At 40.9% G+C, this 17908-nt stretch overlaps 1 protein-coding gene across 7 annotated transcripts in view; it reads right to left on the reverse strand.

Annotated features, from left to right (window-relative positions):
• Window positions 1-17908, reverse strand: part of ABLIM1 (actin binding LIM protein 1) — a 204194-nt gene that overhangs the window by 20122 nt on the left and 166164 nt on the right. For 4 of the 7 annotated variants that reach the window (XM_022568691.3, XM_022568693.3, XM_022568692.3 and 1 more), the window contains 5 exons: window positions 17651-17728; window positions 16491-16646; window positions 13268-13303; window positions 10797-10926; window positions 576-680 (listed from right to left, as the gene is read on the reverse strand). In XM_022568691.3, the coding sequence (XP_022424399.2) occupies window positions 576-680; window positions 10797-10926; window positions 13268-13303; window positions 16491-16646; window positions 17651-17728 (505 nt within the window). The remainder of the gene's footprint in view (window positions 1-575; window positions 681-10796; window positions 10927-13267; window positions 13304-16490; window positions 16647-17650; window positions 17729-17908) is intronic. The other 3 variants (XM_022568685.3, XM_022568682.3, XM_022568684.3) reach the window with 1 other exon arrangement.

The following is a 17908-nucleotide window of genomic DNA, read 5'->3' on the forward strand; positions in this document are numbered from 1 at the left end:
TATAGCACCAAGCCTAAATTGCAAGATGTCTTTGTGGGCTACGGAGGTGGTTAGTTAATTACACACTGCAGAAAGACCCTCCAAATGACCCAATTTTTCAGCTCCCTGAAAAGTCCATAGAAAGAATCTCCACACTGGAGACAAACAGATAAAATAAAAGTACTCTCAAGAACACTGTGGTTCAGTCTTTAGGCTGAGAAGGTAACTAGATTGCCATTGTGTTAGACAATGACACTAAACCACAGAGTGGTATCTCAGAAGGTACTAACATAAGGGTAAAATTAAAATTTTTGTCAAAACAAGACAAAACAAAGCAACTCAACCCTTATTCCTTCACCCTCTGCCTCCCATCCCCCTTCAAAAATTTTAGAGAAAATGTAAACCTTCAATACAATCCTGGCATCTCCCATACAAAGCTTTTGAAAGGCCCTCTAGGTCAGGTCCTGCAATTTAGGGTTTGTTGGCTGTGAGCATCTCAATTAAAAGAGCATGAGAAATGGAGACGAGACAGAGGCGACAAGGCTACATTCTGCACGGTGACAGGACACCAAGACACACACCATGTCAGCTCCTACCTGGAACATGGAAATGTTTAGGGGCCTGAGCGTAAGTTGGAGTGAGAGGGCGGCTGTCTGGCCGATAAGGGAGAGGGGAGTTCCGGCCGCTGGATGGCTCATTGCCTCCAATGAGAAGAATGGAGAAAACAAAATGAGAGAAGGGAGAGCAAGAAAGAAAACAAAGCTAGCATAATAAAAATTCAAAATGAACAAACCAGAAGGAGGTACATCAAAAAGGAGAAACCAAAGAAACAAACTCAGTTCATCAACTCGGCTCACAAAGGTGACTGGTATAAGGTTGAATTTTCCAAAAGAGAGATTTGAGTTCAAGTGGAACTAGGTTAAAAGCAGTGAGCGGTAAGATGCATCATTCCAATGGCATGCGGTTGAAGGCTGTGAGCTGGCAGCAAACTGATTAGATGGAAAGTACATTAAGAAGAATGGAAAGTCACTTGCTAATGATTCAGGATCAGCCGTCAGATGGTTTACAACCCAAGCATGTAAAGGGGTGGGATATGCAAACCCAAAAACAATCACTTCCAGGCACAATGGCAGAGGCTGGCAATCAGAATCTATTTCTCTGAATGGGAGGCTGAGTCTGGGAACCTGTGTGGTCCTTCCTCTGAGCAACACAAAGTGCCTTCATTGCAGCCTATGTTTCTGTTGCTTCACTTTGAAATACACACAGTAGAGTCAGACCCCTTTCTTCCAGGTACTTTGGGACCACTTATACTTCTCTCTACCTTTCTCTTAAAAGAGGCTCTACCCAGTCTAAAAATTCCATCAGTGAGACATTTACTAAGCATCTACTATGGCTGGGCAGTGAGCTTCGATTGAGGCTAAGTAGGTGAATAAGATGTGGTGCCTGGCTGCAAGGGGCCTGATCAGGGTCTACCTAAGGAGACAGACTTATAAGCAACAAGTACACGTAATACCACATAAGTGCTTACTCGGGGGTATGCGAAAAATTCTATGGCACTCACATGAAGGTACCATTGATTTTTCATAAAGCCTACAGAAAGATGCTAGAATTGAGTTGGTCATTGAAGAGTAAGCTCACCAGGTGGATGGGTGGCTGGAGGGGTGAGAAGGTCCAGATTCTAGGGAGCTGGAACATCACGGGGAAGGAAGGGCCACGGTGTGTGGGAGCAACAGGACGGGCCTCTGTGGCTGGGCAGCACGGCGTTCTTGGAGGTGGGAGTGGGGAAGAGCCTGCAACGTGCTGCTGGGCTTGGCTGCAAAAGCCTTGAGGACCCCCCCATAGCCGCCATCATTCCCTTGGATAAGAACTGCAGGGTGAACTGAGACTTGTGCAAAATCGGAAAGAGATCAGCTCTTACCCTACTGTCCTCCTTCCCCACGACTGAGCGAACATCCGTGCAAGAATACACCAGAAGATATAGGACTATCAAAAGTTAATGAATTAGTAAGGTAATTACTTTTATGATTGAGTTGTAAGGGTTCTTTACATATTCTGGATAACAAGTTTCTTATCAGACATATGATTTGCAAATATTTTCTCCCACTTTGTGGTTGTCTTTTACTTTCTTGATAGTGTCCTTTGAAGCACAGAAGTTTTAAATTTTGATAAAGTCCAATTTATCTATCAGTTAAGGCTAACAATTTTAAATAAATCACAGATTTTCAGAAAATAGAGCAGGAGTCAATTTTTTTTTTTTTTACTTTGTCGTAAATTTTTTTTTAATTGAGATATAACTGACATAAAACATTATATTAGTTTTAGGTGTACAAGAGCCAATTTCTTCAAGTAAATCAAACTGTTCTAAATCTGGCCAGTAATGCATGAAAGATGTCAATTGCTGGAGTCTCAAAATAACATGTTCAATAGGGTTTTTATTTTTTGATATGTATAGTTTTAGATAACCAGAGCACATATCTGTACCAAATGGGCAGTAAGATATTCCGAATATGAGATCTGAATTTGTTACTGTCTCAGATTTAGAGTCCAGGTTTTTGGTTATCATGTTCTAAAACTTTTGTCCTTTTTTCTTTTTTTGTTTCAAGAGTCAGTTTAGCATCTGGCTCCCAATATATCACAATGCTGACTTTACTAAAGTGAGATATTAGCTCCTAAAAACTTTGAAGCTTCACCTACAGCCACTGATCTATTAAAAAGCTCATTTAAAGAGAAAGTGACCTCATTTACTATCGCTCTCCTAAAGAGAAATAACCAGCTCATGTCTGAAAAAATTAATATAAAAAACACAGATAGAGGCAAGCAGGGGAAGGAAGAATACAGTTTACATTTAGAAGAAAATCCCGCTTTAACCCTAAGGCTGAATCAGAACTAGATCTCATTTACCTCTGTGTGTTCAACACAGTGCCTGGCCACGACTAAGTGCTTAATAAATGTCTGTGAATGAATGACTGAAGTAGGCCAACTAATTAATTCTACAGCAATGAATGACCTAATTTAGTGAGCACCACTGCAGGATCAACCATCATCTTTCTCTTAATTATAGGCAGCCGGATGCTAGGACACAGCAATGGGATCACAATAGTACCTTTTTTCTTTTTTTTTAAAATAGCTTTCCCTAGAGTTGATCCTTAATAACCCCAATTTAATTGTTTCACTTCAGAAGAATTCTTTACTCCTACAAACATTAGAAATTATTCACAAGAGTAATCCATAATTAAAAAACAGAATAATTCTTGTGGGCTATTCTCAAAGGAAGTTCTAGAGAGACTCAACTTTCTTGCTTTATTTGATTTTTTTTCTGAAGACCTTGCCTATCTTGAACACCGGTGCTACTGCTTTGAAACCATACTGCTCCCTGCCCTTAATCCTGCACCTCTAACCTTCCTGTACTTGTAGAACATCAGATTTTCGGGGGAGAGAAATGTTCTCACAGGTTTTGTTTATAATATCCAATCAGATGAAACTCCATTAAATTTGTTCTGATAGTTACTAGCCAGGGTCACGCACACACAAAAATAGCTGCATATATGGGACATCAAGGTTTAAGGTCATTAGAATTAGCATTTGCCCAAGTATTCTATCATTAAGATGCTCTGCTGCCCAGTGGCAGTAGAAACCCATCACTTCCATGGTTGATGGCTCTCAAAGGCTATGGAATGACTGTCTGACTTCCCAAAGGGTGTATTCTGGCTGAATGCTGTCTCCAGTTGGGCAGAGTTTTTTACTTAGCAGCATATCTTCAGCAACCACTGACCTTTCTAGTGGCTAGAAAAAACGCTAGTATGTTCAAGTCTTTGTAAGTAGATTTAACTCTATAATCATTTAGAATCTCCCACGAGACATTTGAAAACACTAGGTAAACAGCTACTCAGCAACACACCCATCTAAGTGATCCTGTATAGTATGATTTCCACACATCACAACGGCTCGTTGGGGAAAAGGTCTCAGGGTACATAATGTTGCTAGGTACCAAATTCTTAGTCCTTGAAATGCGAAAGGCATTAAAAATTTTGGCATTAACAAAAAAATTCTCAAGATGAGGCCTTTTCTAAGTTAAACACCCTTTCTTTAAGCGATAAAACGTTTCACTCTATCCTGGATGGAAATGACTGATGAAGGCCCCAAAAGGTTATTTTCGTGCTTAGTTCATTACTCAGGCAAAGTGATGTATAAACCATCAGATGAAACATCATATACGGAAGGTATCATTGTCATCATTATCATCTATCAGCCTGGTGTTGACATTGTTTAAAAATAACATAATAATAGTGTATATATCATATAATAGTGTATATATCATATAATAGTGTATATATCAATCATATAATAGTGTATATATCACACTCATAGCCGTTTTGTTCCTTTAAATAAGTCCTTGCATTGGTTCATCTAAGTTGTTAGTGATCTCAGCTCCTGGGGTGAGAAGCTACTCTATATATAGATATACATTTCTTGGTCTTCATTTTCAGCTCCTTCCAAGTCAGCCCAATAGGCCAATTTTTCAGTCCTTGGGAGATCATTCACTGGAAGGATTCCCACTGTACTTAAATTCAAACGCTCTGTCCAACTTTTATTCTTCTTTTCGCCACCATGAGAGCCTCAGTGACAAATTCTAAGACAAGTCAATCTAAATGGCAATGCTTGTGTCTGCTGTGGGAAACGGCTGGCAACACTTAGCTTCTGGACTCTAAGTGCTTATGTTCCAAAATGTAAATTCTGAGGGGACCTTAAAGTTGGCAGCAACTAGAATGTCATGACAGAGTTTCAAGATTACTGGTCCTTGTCTAAAGCTTCAATAAACGTCATGGTTTCCTTCAGCAAGTGTCAAATACATATTTGCTTCATAGCAACTCATATCTATGGCAAAACAAGGAAGATTTCTTTCAAAGAGACTTAATATATGTAGCCCTCCTGTTTGCAAATCTGATTCATGGACACAGAAGGAAATATCTAACAGTATTTCAAAGGGAAAGGAAGAGAAACTGTGCAAACATGGCACAAAACCCAAAACAAGGTGAAAATAGTTTTTCCAAATAGGCATGCACTTGTCCAAATGGCCCAACAATGATATACTGATATAGAATGAAGCTGCAAGGAAGGTCAGAGAACAGAAATAAAAAACACAACGGAAAACGAGATGGGCATTACAGAAAATGGATGGGGAAGCCAATGAGATAGAGAGAAAGCTGTTGATGTGCATCTCAGCTCTACACCCATGCAGGTGTCCTCAGCTCTGTGGACCCTGAGGGCCTGGGCCACATGCGTCTGAAATAAGGGCCAAGAATTGGACTTGGGCAGTGGGAGGTGGGCTTCTGGCTGCCAGAGGGGCAAGGGGACCCCTGCTTTCAGCTACACCTTCCTGAGATGGACATCCTACCCTGGGGTCCTCAAGCTCCTTGGCTTACATTTGTTTTAAAAATAATTTCCCTGAGATTGCAAAACAAGCTCCAAGATAAAGAGTGAATGTTCAAAGGAAGAGCCATGGAAAACCCTGGGAGACTTTGCTCTTTAAAGATATCTTAGACGTGTTTCTCTAATGGCCATACGTTCCCCCTGGACTGGAGAGGACTTTCATGTAAACGGATACATGTCTTTCAAAATAACTAAGACGTAATTCTTTGCAGAATCCGTATTTAGCTATTCAACTAAACTAGGCTTTTAAAGCAATATCTTTAATATACAAATTCTGCATGATTGATTTTGTAGTTTAGCAAAAAGCTGATTTTAAAACAAAGCATATACTGTTATGCACATTATATTTTGTATCTGAAGTATATAAACTATTTCATCTGAACAAACTGTAGGCATATATCCAGTAAAAAGAAAATGGGAGAGAGACCATTAGATATTTTTTAAGCGTAAGCTTGAAGTAACAAACTATTGCTTTCTATAATTTAAACCTATACTATTTGACTGTGTACTTCGAATTCAGACTGAAAAAAGAAAAGATTGTGTATCTACACTTTTAATAAAGCACGATTTAGGCACACTGAAGTACTGTAATTTTCCTAACCACTTATTATTTCTATTGAAAAGTTAATTTTGTAGTTTAAATGCCTGAAAGTAGCTGTTTGTCTTGGCCTCCATAAGAATGCAATTTTCTAGTTAAAAAGAGATGGAAAATAAAAGTTTGCTTTAAAAATTATACTTCGTGTATAGCATTTAGACCGAAACACACTCCCCTCATAGGAACGAGGGATGGGAAGGCTTGGGGTCTATCTAGTCCTGGTGCTGCCACTTCCTAGCTGTGAGTCCTTGGCCGGGTCACTTAACCAGGGCCTCAGCTCTTCATCCACCCCCATGCCTGCCCCCTGCTGCTTTACTTCATAGGGCCGCTGTGAAGAGTGATGGACTGATGCAACCGGAAGCGCTCTAAGAACACCATGCTAAGGGGGAAATCACAGAGGGACCAGAGTTGAGTGCTCACTACACACCAGGGCATTTCACCTTGCCAACTACAAATAGGTGCTTGCCATGTACCTCCATAAGGATGAAATCGTGGGCCACAGCAGCTGGTGACCTTCAACACCCCCTGAAAGGAGCTCAGGGTGGAGAGCAGGAACGAAGCGCTCTGTGCTCTGGGAAAAACTGACAGGACAGGTCTTCAGAGAGTCAGATACTTTCAGGAGAAGATTTTATGAGCCCAATTCTTGCATCTCCTCCTATCTAGAAAAGCACTAAAATCCTTCATGGTGACATCTGCTCCTCGAGACTAGCAGAATCCTTCTGCAAAAAATGCGTGCTTGATTGCATGTACTCTCCCTTCACCAGAATCACATATATACTGACCTTCCCCCTACCTCTCTGGAGCGGTTTCTCAGAGCTATCTGCAGTGCTGTCTCCCGGGCTATAGCCCTCATTTTGCCCCAAATAAAATTTAATTCACAGCTGTCACGTTGTGATTTTTTTTTTTTTCAGTCGACGACCTCACACACCCTAATACCCTAGGAGAGGTTTCATAGATGAGGCAAGTGGCACTCAAAAGGTTAAGTCTACAATCCAAGGTCCCATAGCTAGCATGTGACAGAGATAATATTCAAAGCCGGGACTCCAGTGTCCACATGGGTGCCCATCTCGCCATAAGGCTGTGCACAAGCACGAGGTATTGAGTCTTGATATTTTGTGATGTGTTATTTGTATAAACTCTGTATAACTTTATAGGGTACATGACATTTTTCTTCCTACACAAAGTAGCTTTCTGAAAGATGAAATATATAATAACCGAATAAGGCAGTTTACATTCTGATGAATTAAAAAATGTATTTTCCCTTGCATATTAGAAACAAAGAAACAAAAATCTTAATTTGGCCAAGGGCTTCTATATTAAAGTCTCTTTAAAATACATCTCTGAAGTTTTTTTCAATAATTTCTTATGGTTTTATAGACATTCTCTAAAGTATCATCTTGACATCTAAATAATAAAGGCCTTTCCTCCCCCAAATACTAATTAGCAGTAATAATTTTAAATAACCTGTCAAGAATTTTAGAAAGTGCTGCACCTGCTGAAAAATTTCTTTGCTAGTGGCAAACGGTATGTGTCTTCAAATAAGCTTGTCAGCAATGTTATTTTTACAGCACAGAAAATGCTAAAATCGCATGCTTGTAAAATGACTGCAAAGGAAATTCAGTCAAAGAGCACAACACTTAGGCTGCTTGAGAAAGTGTTAGTGATGTGAGCTCTTGGAACTCGGGGTTAGAATCCCTTCGGTCTGTCTTAAGACCCATGACAACATCTGTGCTTGCCTGCTACTCCCTCCTTAAGGTATTTTCTTTGGTTAATTTGGTTCAAATCAAGACTACGGAAAAAGCATCCTCTGGGAGCTCCTCCTACTTATTTTAAATTTGGGGCTCTTGACTCGATTGAGAATGGCTACGGAAACATAACAGACAATGAGAACGATGGGAACGGCATAGAGGGAAGGGCAGAAATGGGCAGGAACAGAAAACAGAAGGCAAAGTCCCTGTTCTCCATCATGCAGAAATCAGGACAGGTCAAAGGAAGATTACTCTAAGGGCTGTCTCAAGGAGATAAATTTAAGTTACGTTGCCATAGATCTTTCATACCGTCCAAACATTTTAATATTGTTACATGGTTAAGTGGCTTATCACCATTAAGACAACTTTGGAACCCCTGTTGCTGAATACTGTTGTGTTTTGCTGAGCCATAACACATATGAAAACCAGGAAGATTCCCCAGATATATATTATATTTTGCTTTTGACCAGAGAAAACCAAAATAATAATATATATTTTTCTTAAGCAGTAGATAACAAATCTCAGGGTCTCAAACATATTTCCTGTTTCTTCATCTAGAGCCCTTTAGAAATGACATATTTCTCCTAACGAGAGATGCTATGCCAGTTCTAAGACACGGCTGGGTGTAGTCATGACACACGCAGGCATGCTGAGAAGTCCAAAGCTCGGAGCTGACTCTTGGAGATGCACCTTATTAGCCTTCCCCGGGTGCTAATAAATCTCCGCTATGCAGGGTGCTGCCTGGAGAAGCCTGCCTCCTTACCTTTGATATGGGGAAGGAAGTGGTGTCGGAAAGGGGAGTTGGGGCGGGAGTCGCTGTGGCCGGAGCTGAGGCTGCCGGTGTGCAGGAAGGACCTCTGCACACCAGGAGACAGCAGCTCTGTGCAGCAAGGATCAGGGGCAGGACACGGTGCAAACAGAAAAGAAGAGCACAAATTAACACACGAGCAGGGACAACGCCATCGTTCCAAGGGAGAAAAAAAAAATAAAGAATGTTAATCAAGAGTCTGAAAAAGGAGGAAGGAAAAGGGGTTAAGAAGGCACCTACGAAGGGTTACACAAAGTGGGGAGAGTCTGCAAACAGGTCCAGGTCAGTACAGAGTTCACTCTTCAAGGATAAATGGTTTTAGTGGGAGGGAACGGCCACCAGAAGGTTCTGTCAGCATGACACCAGCTACCACTGAGCCAGGACTGGGCACGTCACTTAGACTCCACTGTAGCTGTTTTTAAAAGGCACCTGACAAAACAGAACCCTCTGAAACACATGTACAAAACCGACAATCATTTCAAGAACCTTGCAAAGAAATACTTATATGTAAGGGTCAGATTCTTTGTTTTTTAAGCTGCAAACGTCTCCTACTGCAAGTTTAATTTTACTTTTCCTATGTAGAAGGGAAACCTGTCTGTATCTCCTGGGTAGCAAAGAGCTACCGGTGATCCTGAGAATTGGGTAGTGGTGACACCAGGGGAGCTGGAAACTCAGTTATGGACCATTAACCTAAGCCCAGACCTAAGGACGTGCGTCATCCTCTGGTATCTAGAACGTGTGGAGTGGATACTCTGAGGTGCTCTGTGCTGACCATGACTATGCTAGCAGAGCCCCATCTCGAAAAATAATTATGAGCCCTAACAACTGACATCACGCATGTCCATAACACATTGTGAAGGGGGAGGAGAAGTGCTTAGAATGGGGAATGTTCTACAGGCTCTTGGCATCAGAACCATGACTAGAACAGAGGAAAACTTTCTACTGCCCAATGAGGACATGACCTTTTAGGGAAACAATGTCCCTGGCTGACCACTCCCTTGCTATCCAGGGATTCTCTCGAACAACAATTTCCCAGTGAACTTCGCATCATTCTGATAAGGGTACGGCTGCAGTATCAGGGTATGCCCATACGTAGGGGTGGTGGCATAAAGGATTTCTCATCACCCAGACAGAAAATGGCATAAATCCAAACCCAGAAGTAAAATGAATATCATTGTACATGAAAAATAAAAGGAACTTCTTTCCTGAAAAATTTTCCTTTAACGTAACTCAACAGATACTGAGTAAATATTTGAGTCTAGAGAAAACTATACTTTATTGAAGGATCAAAAAGTAAAAATTTAATCCTCTACAAGCATTAAATCTATGGCTTTAAAGAGAAGATTGCAGCCTTTTTACATTCTGTTCATTTCCTTTGGTTTATATTTTATAAAATACGTTAGCATATGAATGGGCTTATTCTCATCAGCCTGCACAGAAGCAAGGGGCTTAAAATGAAGTCTTCATAGACATATATCAACACCAAGTTTGTTTAGAAGGACAAAATCTTCCTTGGTGAATCTGTTTCTCAGGAATCCTCGGTCTGTGCTGGGATCCCCATGCTTTTTCTCCTCTACATAGGAGATACCCACTAATAGTAAAAGGGGCTACATTCTGCCAAGATAAAGGTAAATGAGGTCCACTACTCTTAATATTCTCCATCATAGCACACCTCTAGTGCTTTTATATTTTCCAAGTCTGATTCAAAATCTTAGGTTGGAAGGCATCTTAAAAGTTACCAAATACAACCCCGAGGTTGTATATGAGACTTCTTTCTAGCAGGTTCTTAACCAAGCATGCTTAGTAATACCATGTGCCCGGATGGGGGAAACATAATAAACTCACGAGTAAATGACTAATACTGGATTTAGATTTTAGATAAGCCTAAAAGGCACATCACCGTATTTTCTTTTGGAGATCTCCATTTTAAGTCTCAAAGTGCTGAGATTTTCTTCAAGTCTAAAAAACCCAAAAAACCTCCTTTGCTTCTAGGTGTTCACTGTCAAAATGTAATTATTTAATAAGTCATAATGAATATAACCATAAAATGACTCTTGTTTTGAGAAAAGAAATAACACAAACTACAATGGAATAGGAGTTTGCAATTTTTTCTGGGAGAGGGGCAGATAGATTTGGCAGCCAGATTTTTAAATACGCTATCAGCGGTGGGGAAAACAATCACATAGAAACACGGATGACTCTATAGAGAGTGAATCCCGGGAACAGGTGCCCTTACCAGGTCTGTGAAAATGCTGGGGAGAGCGAGACGTGGTTGGAGTGTAGCTGTGACGGCTGTACACAGGGGAGTTGATGGAGCCCTGGCTGGTGGACCGGTGGATCATCCGGTCCCGCCCATCCTGGTACCCCTGGAAGCAAGTGCGAGAAAGTGGGAGCACAAGGCATACATGCAGGCTGTTGTCAGGTTCAAGTGAAATCAAGTTGCACCAAAGTCACCCAGGAACTATCCCGTCTACCTGTTCATGTATACACTTTAGGGCCATATTCCTTAAATAGGTATGCAAACAAGCATTCCACGGTTAGTGCTTTTTGTTCAAAACCTATAGTGCTTGCCTTTACCAAGATTTTAAGATGTAAAAAGGATAAACTCCAGTGTTAATAGAGCTCTGGGAAAAGAGGGAATAATTCCAATGACCACGCTTATATTGTGCTTTTCAGTTTTACGAAGTCTGTTCACATAGGTTGTATCATCAGATCCGCATCATAAAGAAGGTAGAACACATGGTATCACCTCCCTTCTTCACAAATGCAGAATGCTTCAGAAGGTTCCACGCAGGTAAGAGACCAGTGTGCAGGTGTGTGCAGGTGGAGCCTGCTTCAGAACCAGCCTCCTGACTCTCATCTCATCCCTGGATCCAACCACCAACCCACACCATCCATGCTGTTGATCTGGTGATGTTTTACGTCGATTTTCCTGGAGAACAAGCCTGTGGTGGCCTCAAATCCAGTAATTCTACTTCCACTTTAGGAAGCAAATTCCAAAAAGAAAAAAAAAATTTTTTAAACGACCTTTAAGTGGAAAAATTTCCTCAGACATTTATAATGCCACCATTTATAAAGACAAAACTTTGTATTATGTGCTCAACAAAACTGGGGAATAATTAAGTTATGGCATATCAATTAAATGGAATACAATAGTACCACCAGTCTGTCACCATGTCCAAATCTAGAAAAGAATATTGTAGGTATAAAGTATAAAAAAACATACACACACAAACATAACATGAAACTTTAAAAGAATTAGAAGAGTACAAGGAACGTTTTACATTTTAGGGATTTGTTGCCCTATGAAGTTTCTACTAGCACAATAAAAATAAAAGTTTGAAAGAATGCATGAAAAAGGACTAAATTAAAACCTCGAAAACTATGGACGTGCGCAATTTGAGAGCAAGAGGCAAAAAAACTTTGATTTGATCCTAGTTGTGGCTGTAACAATAAATTAAAACAACAACAAAACAAAATTCCCCCAATAATGTGCCTCAACCTATTATTACTATTTCTATTATTGACAAGTGGTCAATAATAGAAATTAATTCTTCATAACTTCAGTTGAAAACGATCAGAATATTCATAGAAATTAGTTATTCATAGCACTCGGTCATAAACCACAATACTACAGAGATTTTACCATCTCAAATTATAGTGATTACCTAAGATCAGGCCAGTTTTATATAGACTATCCAGACAGTTACTTAGCTTTAAGACGAGACGACTGATTTTATTTATTAATTATTATTATTATTATTTTTAGAAGGGGGTAGACCTAACCCCTGAGGAGTTTGCTCACTGGATCCATAAGGAAATACAAAATAATAAGAAGCACACTTAACAAACAATCCCTTGATTATCATTACCTGTAATAGCTTAAATGAAAGTGCTGGGTTAGACCTGGACCATGCTCAGATTTGAGGTGGTCTGAGCTTAGGCCACCCTCCAAGGGAAAAATTATGCTGGGACAACAGAAAGTGCCTCTAAGACCTCTGGTCACCAAGCACCTCTGTTACACTCCTAGGATCAGGGGTGTAGTGTGAAGGGGCTGTTTCATTTTACAGAACAATAAAATGGGTTTTGGGAGCGTCACTAATTTGGGGGCTCTGTCTTTGGTGCTGGGTGCTGCAGAGGGGAAGAGCATGTCTGGGTTGATAGGGGACCCATGGCTCACTATGGAACCATCACTGACAGCTCTACGTGATCCAGATACTCAGGAGGTTATTCCCGAGGGAACAGCCAGCCTGGTGGACTTGATAAAAGCCACTGTAAGGTCCGTCTACCCTGAGAGGGGGGACAAGACTCTTGATTTTAGACTAAGAGAAGTGGCCTCCCATGAAGATGGCTCTGCTGATAGAAACACCATGACCACTGCTGGTCATTTCAGTAATCAGGAGGTTAGGATTCAGATCAATCAATTACAGATGAGAGGAGAGAGCCCAACCTCGGGACAAGGGGCCCCATTCTCCACTCTCTTTCCTACCACTCAGAGGTGCAGGGTAAGGCTGGTTTTATTCCCTAGTCTCCATTTAGAAAGAAATTTACTTCTGGGTCTTACAGTCATATCTTACACGTAAGGAATCCTACATTCATCATTATCTTGTACACGGGTTTTCTGTCCTTTTGCAAAAATGTGAGTCTAGGAATGGTCCAAGTAACTCCCCAATTCCACCCATTATAATTTCCAAAAATGGTACTTACTTCTGCTGATGGAGTAGGAGACAAAGTCCTTGGAGACTAGAAGAGTAAAAGAGAATTAAAGTCACAACGTTTATTATTAGCTCATTTTCAGTTTTAATTAGACTTGCTTATCAGAATCACCTGGAAACATTATTCAAGCTACACATGCCAGCACCTCTGCCCATTCCCCGTCTTCTGATTCAGTAAGTTGAGAGTGGGGCTCAGACAGGTACACAAGGACAAAGCTCCCACGAGACTAGGGCACATGTCTCTGCTTAAGACGCATGGGTTTTGGAAATATGTTGCAATGCTTTAGGTGATTAACTTAGAGAAATTGGAACTACTTCCCCTATATGCTCAAACTATGCTGTTTACTACTATGAGTTACAGTGTCTACTGAAACACACAGTTTGGTAAACACAGTTGTGGACTAAATTATAACCATAGTAATCACCTGATATGTTATGATGACCAGGTCCGTGGCATCCTCCCCAGTGGCCTTGCCAACCTCAACACCATTCACCTTCTGGCTTCATCTTTCCAGGCACACAGGCTTCCTCAGGGCAGTCAGCAGACCAACCCCTCTCTCACCTCAGGGCCTTTGCACTTGCTGTACCCGCTGCCAGCAGTGCTTTCCACTCAGACACCTGCAGGGCTCACTCCCCATCCTCAGTGAGGTCTCTACTCAAATGCACTACCACACAGTAACTTCTGTGAGCCTCCTGCTTAGAGTAGCAACCCGGCCCCGGCATGCTTTCTCCTTACTCAGCTTCATTTTCCCTCACAGCTCCATCACCCTCTAAAATTATGTTATCTGTCTGTTTATTATGTCTCCCACATTACACTGCAAGCTCCATGAGGGCAAGGACTCCATTCATTTACAACCAAGTATTCCCAGCGACTGGAGCAGCTCTTGGTACATATTAGGTGCTCAACAAATATTTCCTAAATGAATGACCGAAATGTTTATGATTAAAATGCAAAAAGCTTTCAAATAGAAATGAAATGCAAACAAAGCATTCTGAAGAACAGGGCCAGTGGTGGATTTCTGTTTCGGAATTTGCCCTTTTTTTTCCAAATTTACAAGAAGCTGCTGGCTCTCTTGCACTCCAGACTTCCTTGAGCCCCATGGTCTGGTTTGATCGGCTTTCTGGAGGCACAGATGGCTACACAGAACTTCAAGCTTACTCCTCCAGGTTTCTAAAATGGCAGTAGATGGATTCTCTGGAAGAAGTGTTAATAATTAAAGGAATAAATAACTAAATAGCTTGCAAACTTGTCTAAGTTGCAAGATCCATGCATTGGGGAAGAGCTCATGAATACGGCTGATCAGAGGGCCTCCTTGCATCCACACTTTATGCTCAGAGAAACCCACAGGCCTCATTCTAGGCTATGATGGTAACAGTGCTAATTATGATGGCAGCCAGCACTTTTGCTGAGTACTTATTACGTGACAGGTATTGTTGTAACCTAAATATTTCATTTAATCCTTACAAAAAACCTTTAAGGTAGGTATTACCATTATCTTGAATTTACAGATAAGGAGACTGAAATATGTAATTTTTCCAAAGTCATATGGAGAGGAAAAATCAGTCTAGTTCCAAACCCAGGAACTTTCACTTCAAAGCTCAAACTTTTGGGCCCAGAACACCAAAAAGCAACTCACCTCCCCTTGCTTGTGTGACTCGAACCCTAGGAAATTCTCATACACTTGCTCAAGGACCAGCCCCTATGCACTCTGCTCAGGAACCTTCCTTTGCCCCTTATCCTCTCTGAAGCTCTGCCACCCAAATGCAATTGAACCCCCCAGACCAATCAGCCTGCTCTTGAGAGGGGCTGCAGATGCAGTTACAGCGGCATGACCACTAGGTGGCACTACATGAAAACAGACACCACTTCCTGCCCAAAGGACCATTTCAATGCAGAGCCATGCTCCAGAATACTCTGTGTGTGTGTGTGTGTGTGTGTGTGTGTGTGTGTGTTTGTGTGTGTGTGTGTGTGTGTGTAATTAAAAATACAGACATGATTGTAAAACAATAAATATTATAATACATTATTGAGAATAAATTAAACAGAATTGCCACGTTTTCACGAACTTTCTTCATCTAAGATCTTAAAGCACTGTGATGTTACAGATTATTGGTTTTAGCCTTGGTTGAATGACTGATTTTGGTCCACTACTTGGGAAACACCTCTCTGAGTGGACTCAAATCAGTCTGTAGATGATTCCAATTTAAAAAACAAAAGGGGAAAAATTTAGAGTGAGTTGAATAGGCCAGGGGAAACAGACCAGAGCCCATGAGACCTAGGGGACAGAGAGGGGAGGGTCACCAGGGGCTGAGGCTGAGCTCCAGCCTGTGGACCATTAATGTTGGGAGAGTATTAATAAGCCCCAAGAAAACAGGTAAAGACAACAGTAGTAGCTGCCATTTTCTGAACATTTACCACGAGTCTGGCTCTCTGCTAATTGCTTTAATAATTAGTTAATGTAGATTAGCTTTAATAGATGATAAATTATCTAGATATATAGATAATTAATCTTTAATAGATAGCTTGTTTTATCCTCACTAACGCCCCATGAGGCAGATTCTGTCATTATCTGTTTTACAGACAAAAAAACTAGGATCAGAATGGGTGTCTCATGGTCAAAGTCACACAACCAGCATGTGGACTTCCTGGGTTGAGCCCAGGTAACTTGATTCCAGAAGCCCAGCTCATACCACGGTCCTGTACTGTGGCCCAATTCTCTCTACTTTGTCTTTTCTTGCATATTGTATCTTATGATGCTAAAAACTGCAGCTGTCAAAATTTAGGGGCTGTGATCTCTCTCATGATCCCCATGAATGTACTTCAGCTTGCCCCCAAACCAAGACCCCATTCCCCACCCCATCCCCCCCCTGCACCGAGGACTCTCCCTCCCTTATTCCCTCTGCCCAGCTCACAGAGTCTCCCGTGACAACTTCGGCTTCCTTCCCAGCATGCCAGCTCTGCTATCCTACAACTTGGTACTGATGCTTCCTCATCCTGCACTGCCGATTTCTGTGGTTGGTCTGCTTCCCTACCTCTCCAAGGGCAGGGAAGGTGTGATAGGTTTTTGACTACCTCAAATCACCTGGTACAGAAGCCTGCAAACAGTGGGCAACCAAAAGGACCCTCTGATTTATTTTGATTCCAGTCAGCAGTTTTTATACATGTGCCAAAGAGAAATAAGTTGTACCACTCACAACTTCTGGGAATTTATTACCTCTCCCAGGCTCTGCCTCTCCTGTTTGTCATCATAGCCCGAAGAGTAGAAAGGCTCATAGGTAATAAGATCTGGACGTTCAATGTCATAAATTGCCTTGACCTTGGGAATGGCTGCTAAATCCTTGTAATCCAGGATTTCATTGTCCACTTTTGCCTGCCAAAGTTAAACAGAAAGAAAAAATCACTTTGCCGTCTCATCTTCGGGGAACTATGGTTAGCGCATCTCATGTCTTGCTTAAAAAGTGAAAACCTTAAAAATAAACAAAACCCAAAACACTTTGCTTAACATGGTCATACTCTTTATAAAGTTGTCTGTTTAATACTCGCAGACATAGAGAACAGACCTGTGGTTGCCTAGGAGGGCAGTTGGGGGTGGGAAGAATTGGGAATTTGGGATTAGCAGATGCAAACTGTTATACATAGAATGAATAAACAACAAGGTCCTACTGTATAGCACAGGAAACTATATTCAATATCCTGTGATAAACCATAATGAAAAAGAATATGAAAAAGAATGTATATCTATGTATAACTGAATCACTTTACTGTACAGTAGAAATGAACACAACACTGTAAATCAACTATACTTTGATTTATACCAATTTATACCAATATTAATCACATTTTCAAAAAAGTCACCAAAAGCGTAGGAAGAAGTCTATGTAGAATTCATCAAGTAGAGAAGGCTATTTAGGATAATTTCCCAAATTTATTACAGAGACGGAAAAGCTCAAACAGATGGCCAAAAAAATCCTCCCAGATGGCTAAAACAAGAACTGAATACTTAATAAACTAAATATTTAAAGACCTCTGTGGCAGAATTTAAAGACACTCAGTATCAGCATTGTAAAATGTATAATTAATCCCCAAATATCTATATGCAAGTTAGGTACAACAATTTTTTAAGTTCTGCATTGTATCACTGCACTTTACAGGTCATCTACTCGTTCACTCTGTACCGATGGTCACATTCACATGAACACTTGATCACGTGGAGGAAAATGGGATTGAGGTGGCTGATCTACAAGAAAGAAAACTGGATCTCATAACAGAAATAAAAATCATTTTGAATTATTCACTTTTGGATTATCCAGTCCATGCTTACCAGCTGCTACCACCCCTGGTCCGGAAGTGTCTCTTCCAGAAGTAGATACTTACATAGATAGTATGACCTGGGGACCCAGGGATACTGGAGCCTGGTCTAGAATAAATGCTCTCGGAAGAAGTCCTGGTAGGCTGTAAAATAAAGAGTGACTTGTAAGATTTCAGACCATGGCTTCAGAATCAAGACTGGCCTAAGTCCCTACAACTTTCCTAAAGACTAAGCTGGTTAAAATGAGAAAGAGGTGTAACTTTTCTGAATATGGGAAAATAGAACATAGAAAGAAAGCCAAATGAGAACTAGTTGTACAATCA

Source organism: Delphinapterus leucas, chromosome 16 (assembly GCF_059928025.1).
Source record: "Delphinapterus leucas isolate spDelLeu-1000000601 "Yukka" chromosome 16, BTC_Dleu_Yukka2, whole genome shotgun sequence".
NCBI classification, from domain to species: domain Eukaryota; kingdom Metazoa; phylum Chordata; class Mammalia; order Artiodactyla; family Monodontidae; genus Delphinapterus; species Delphinapterus leucas.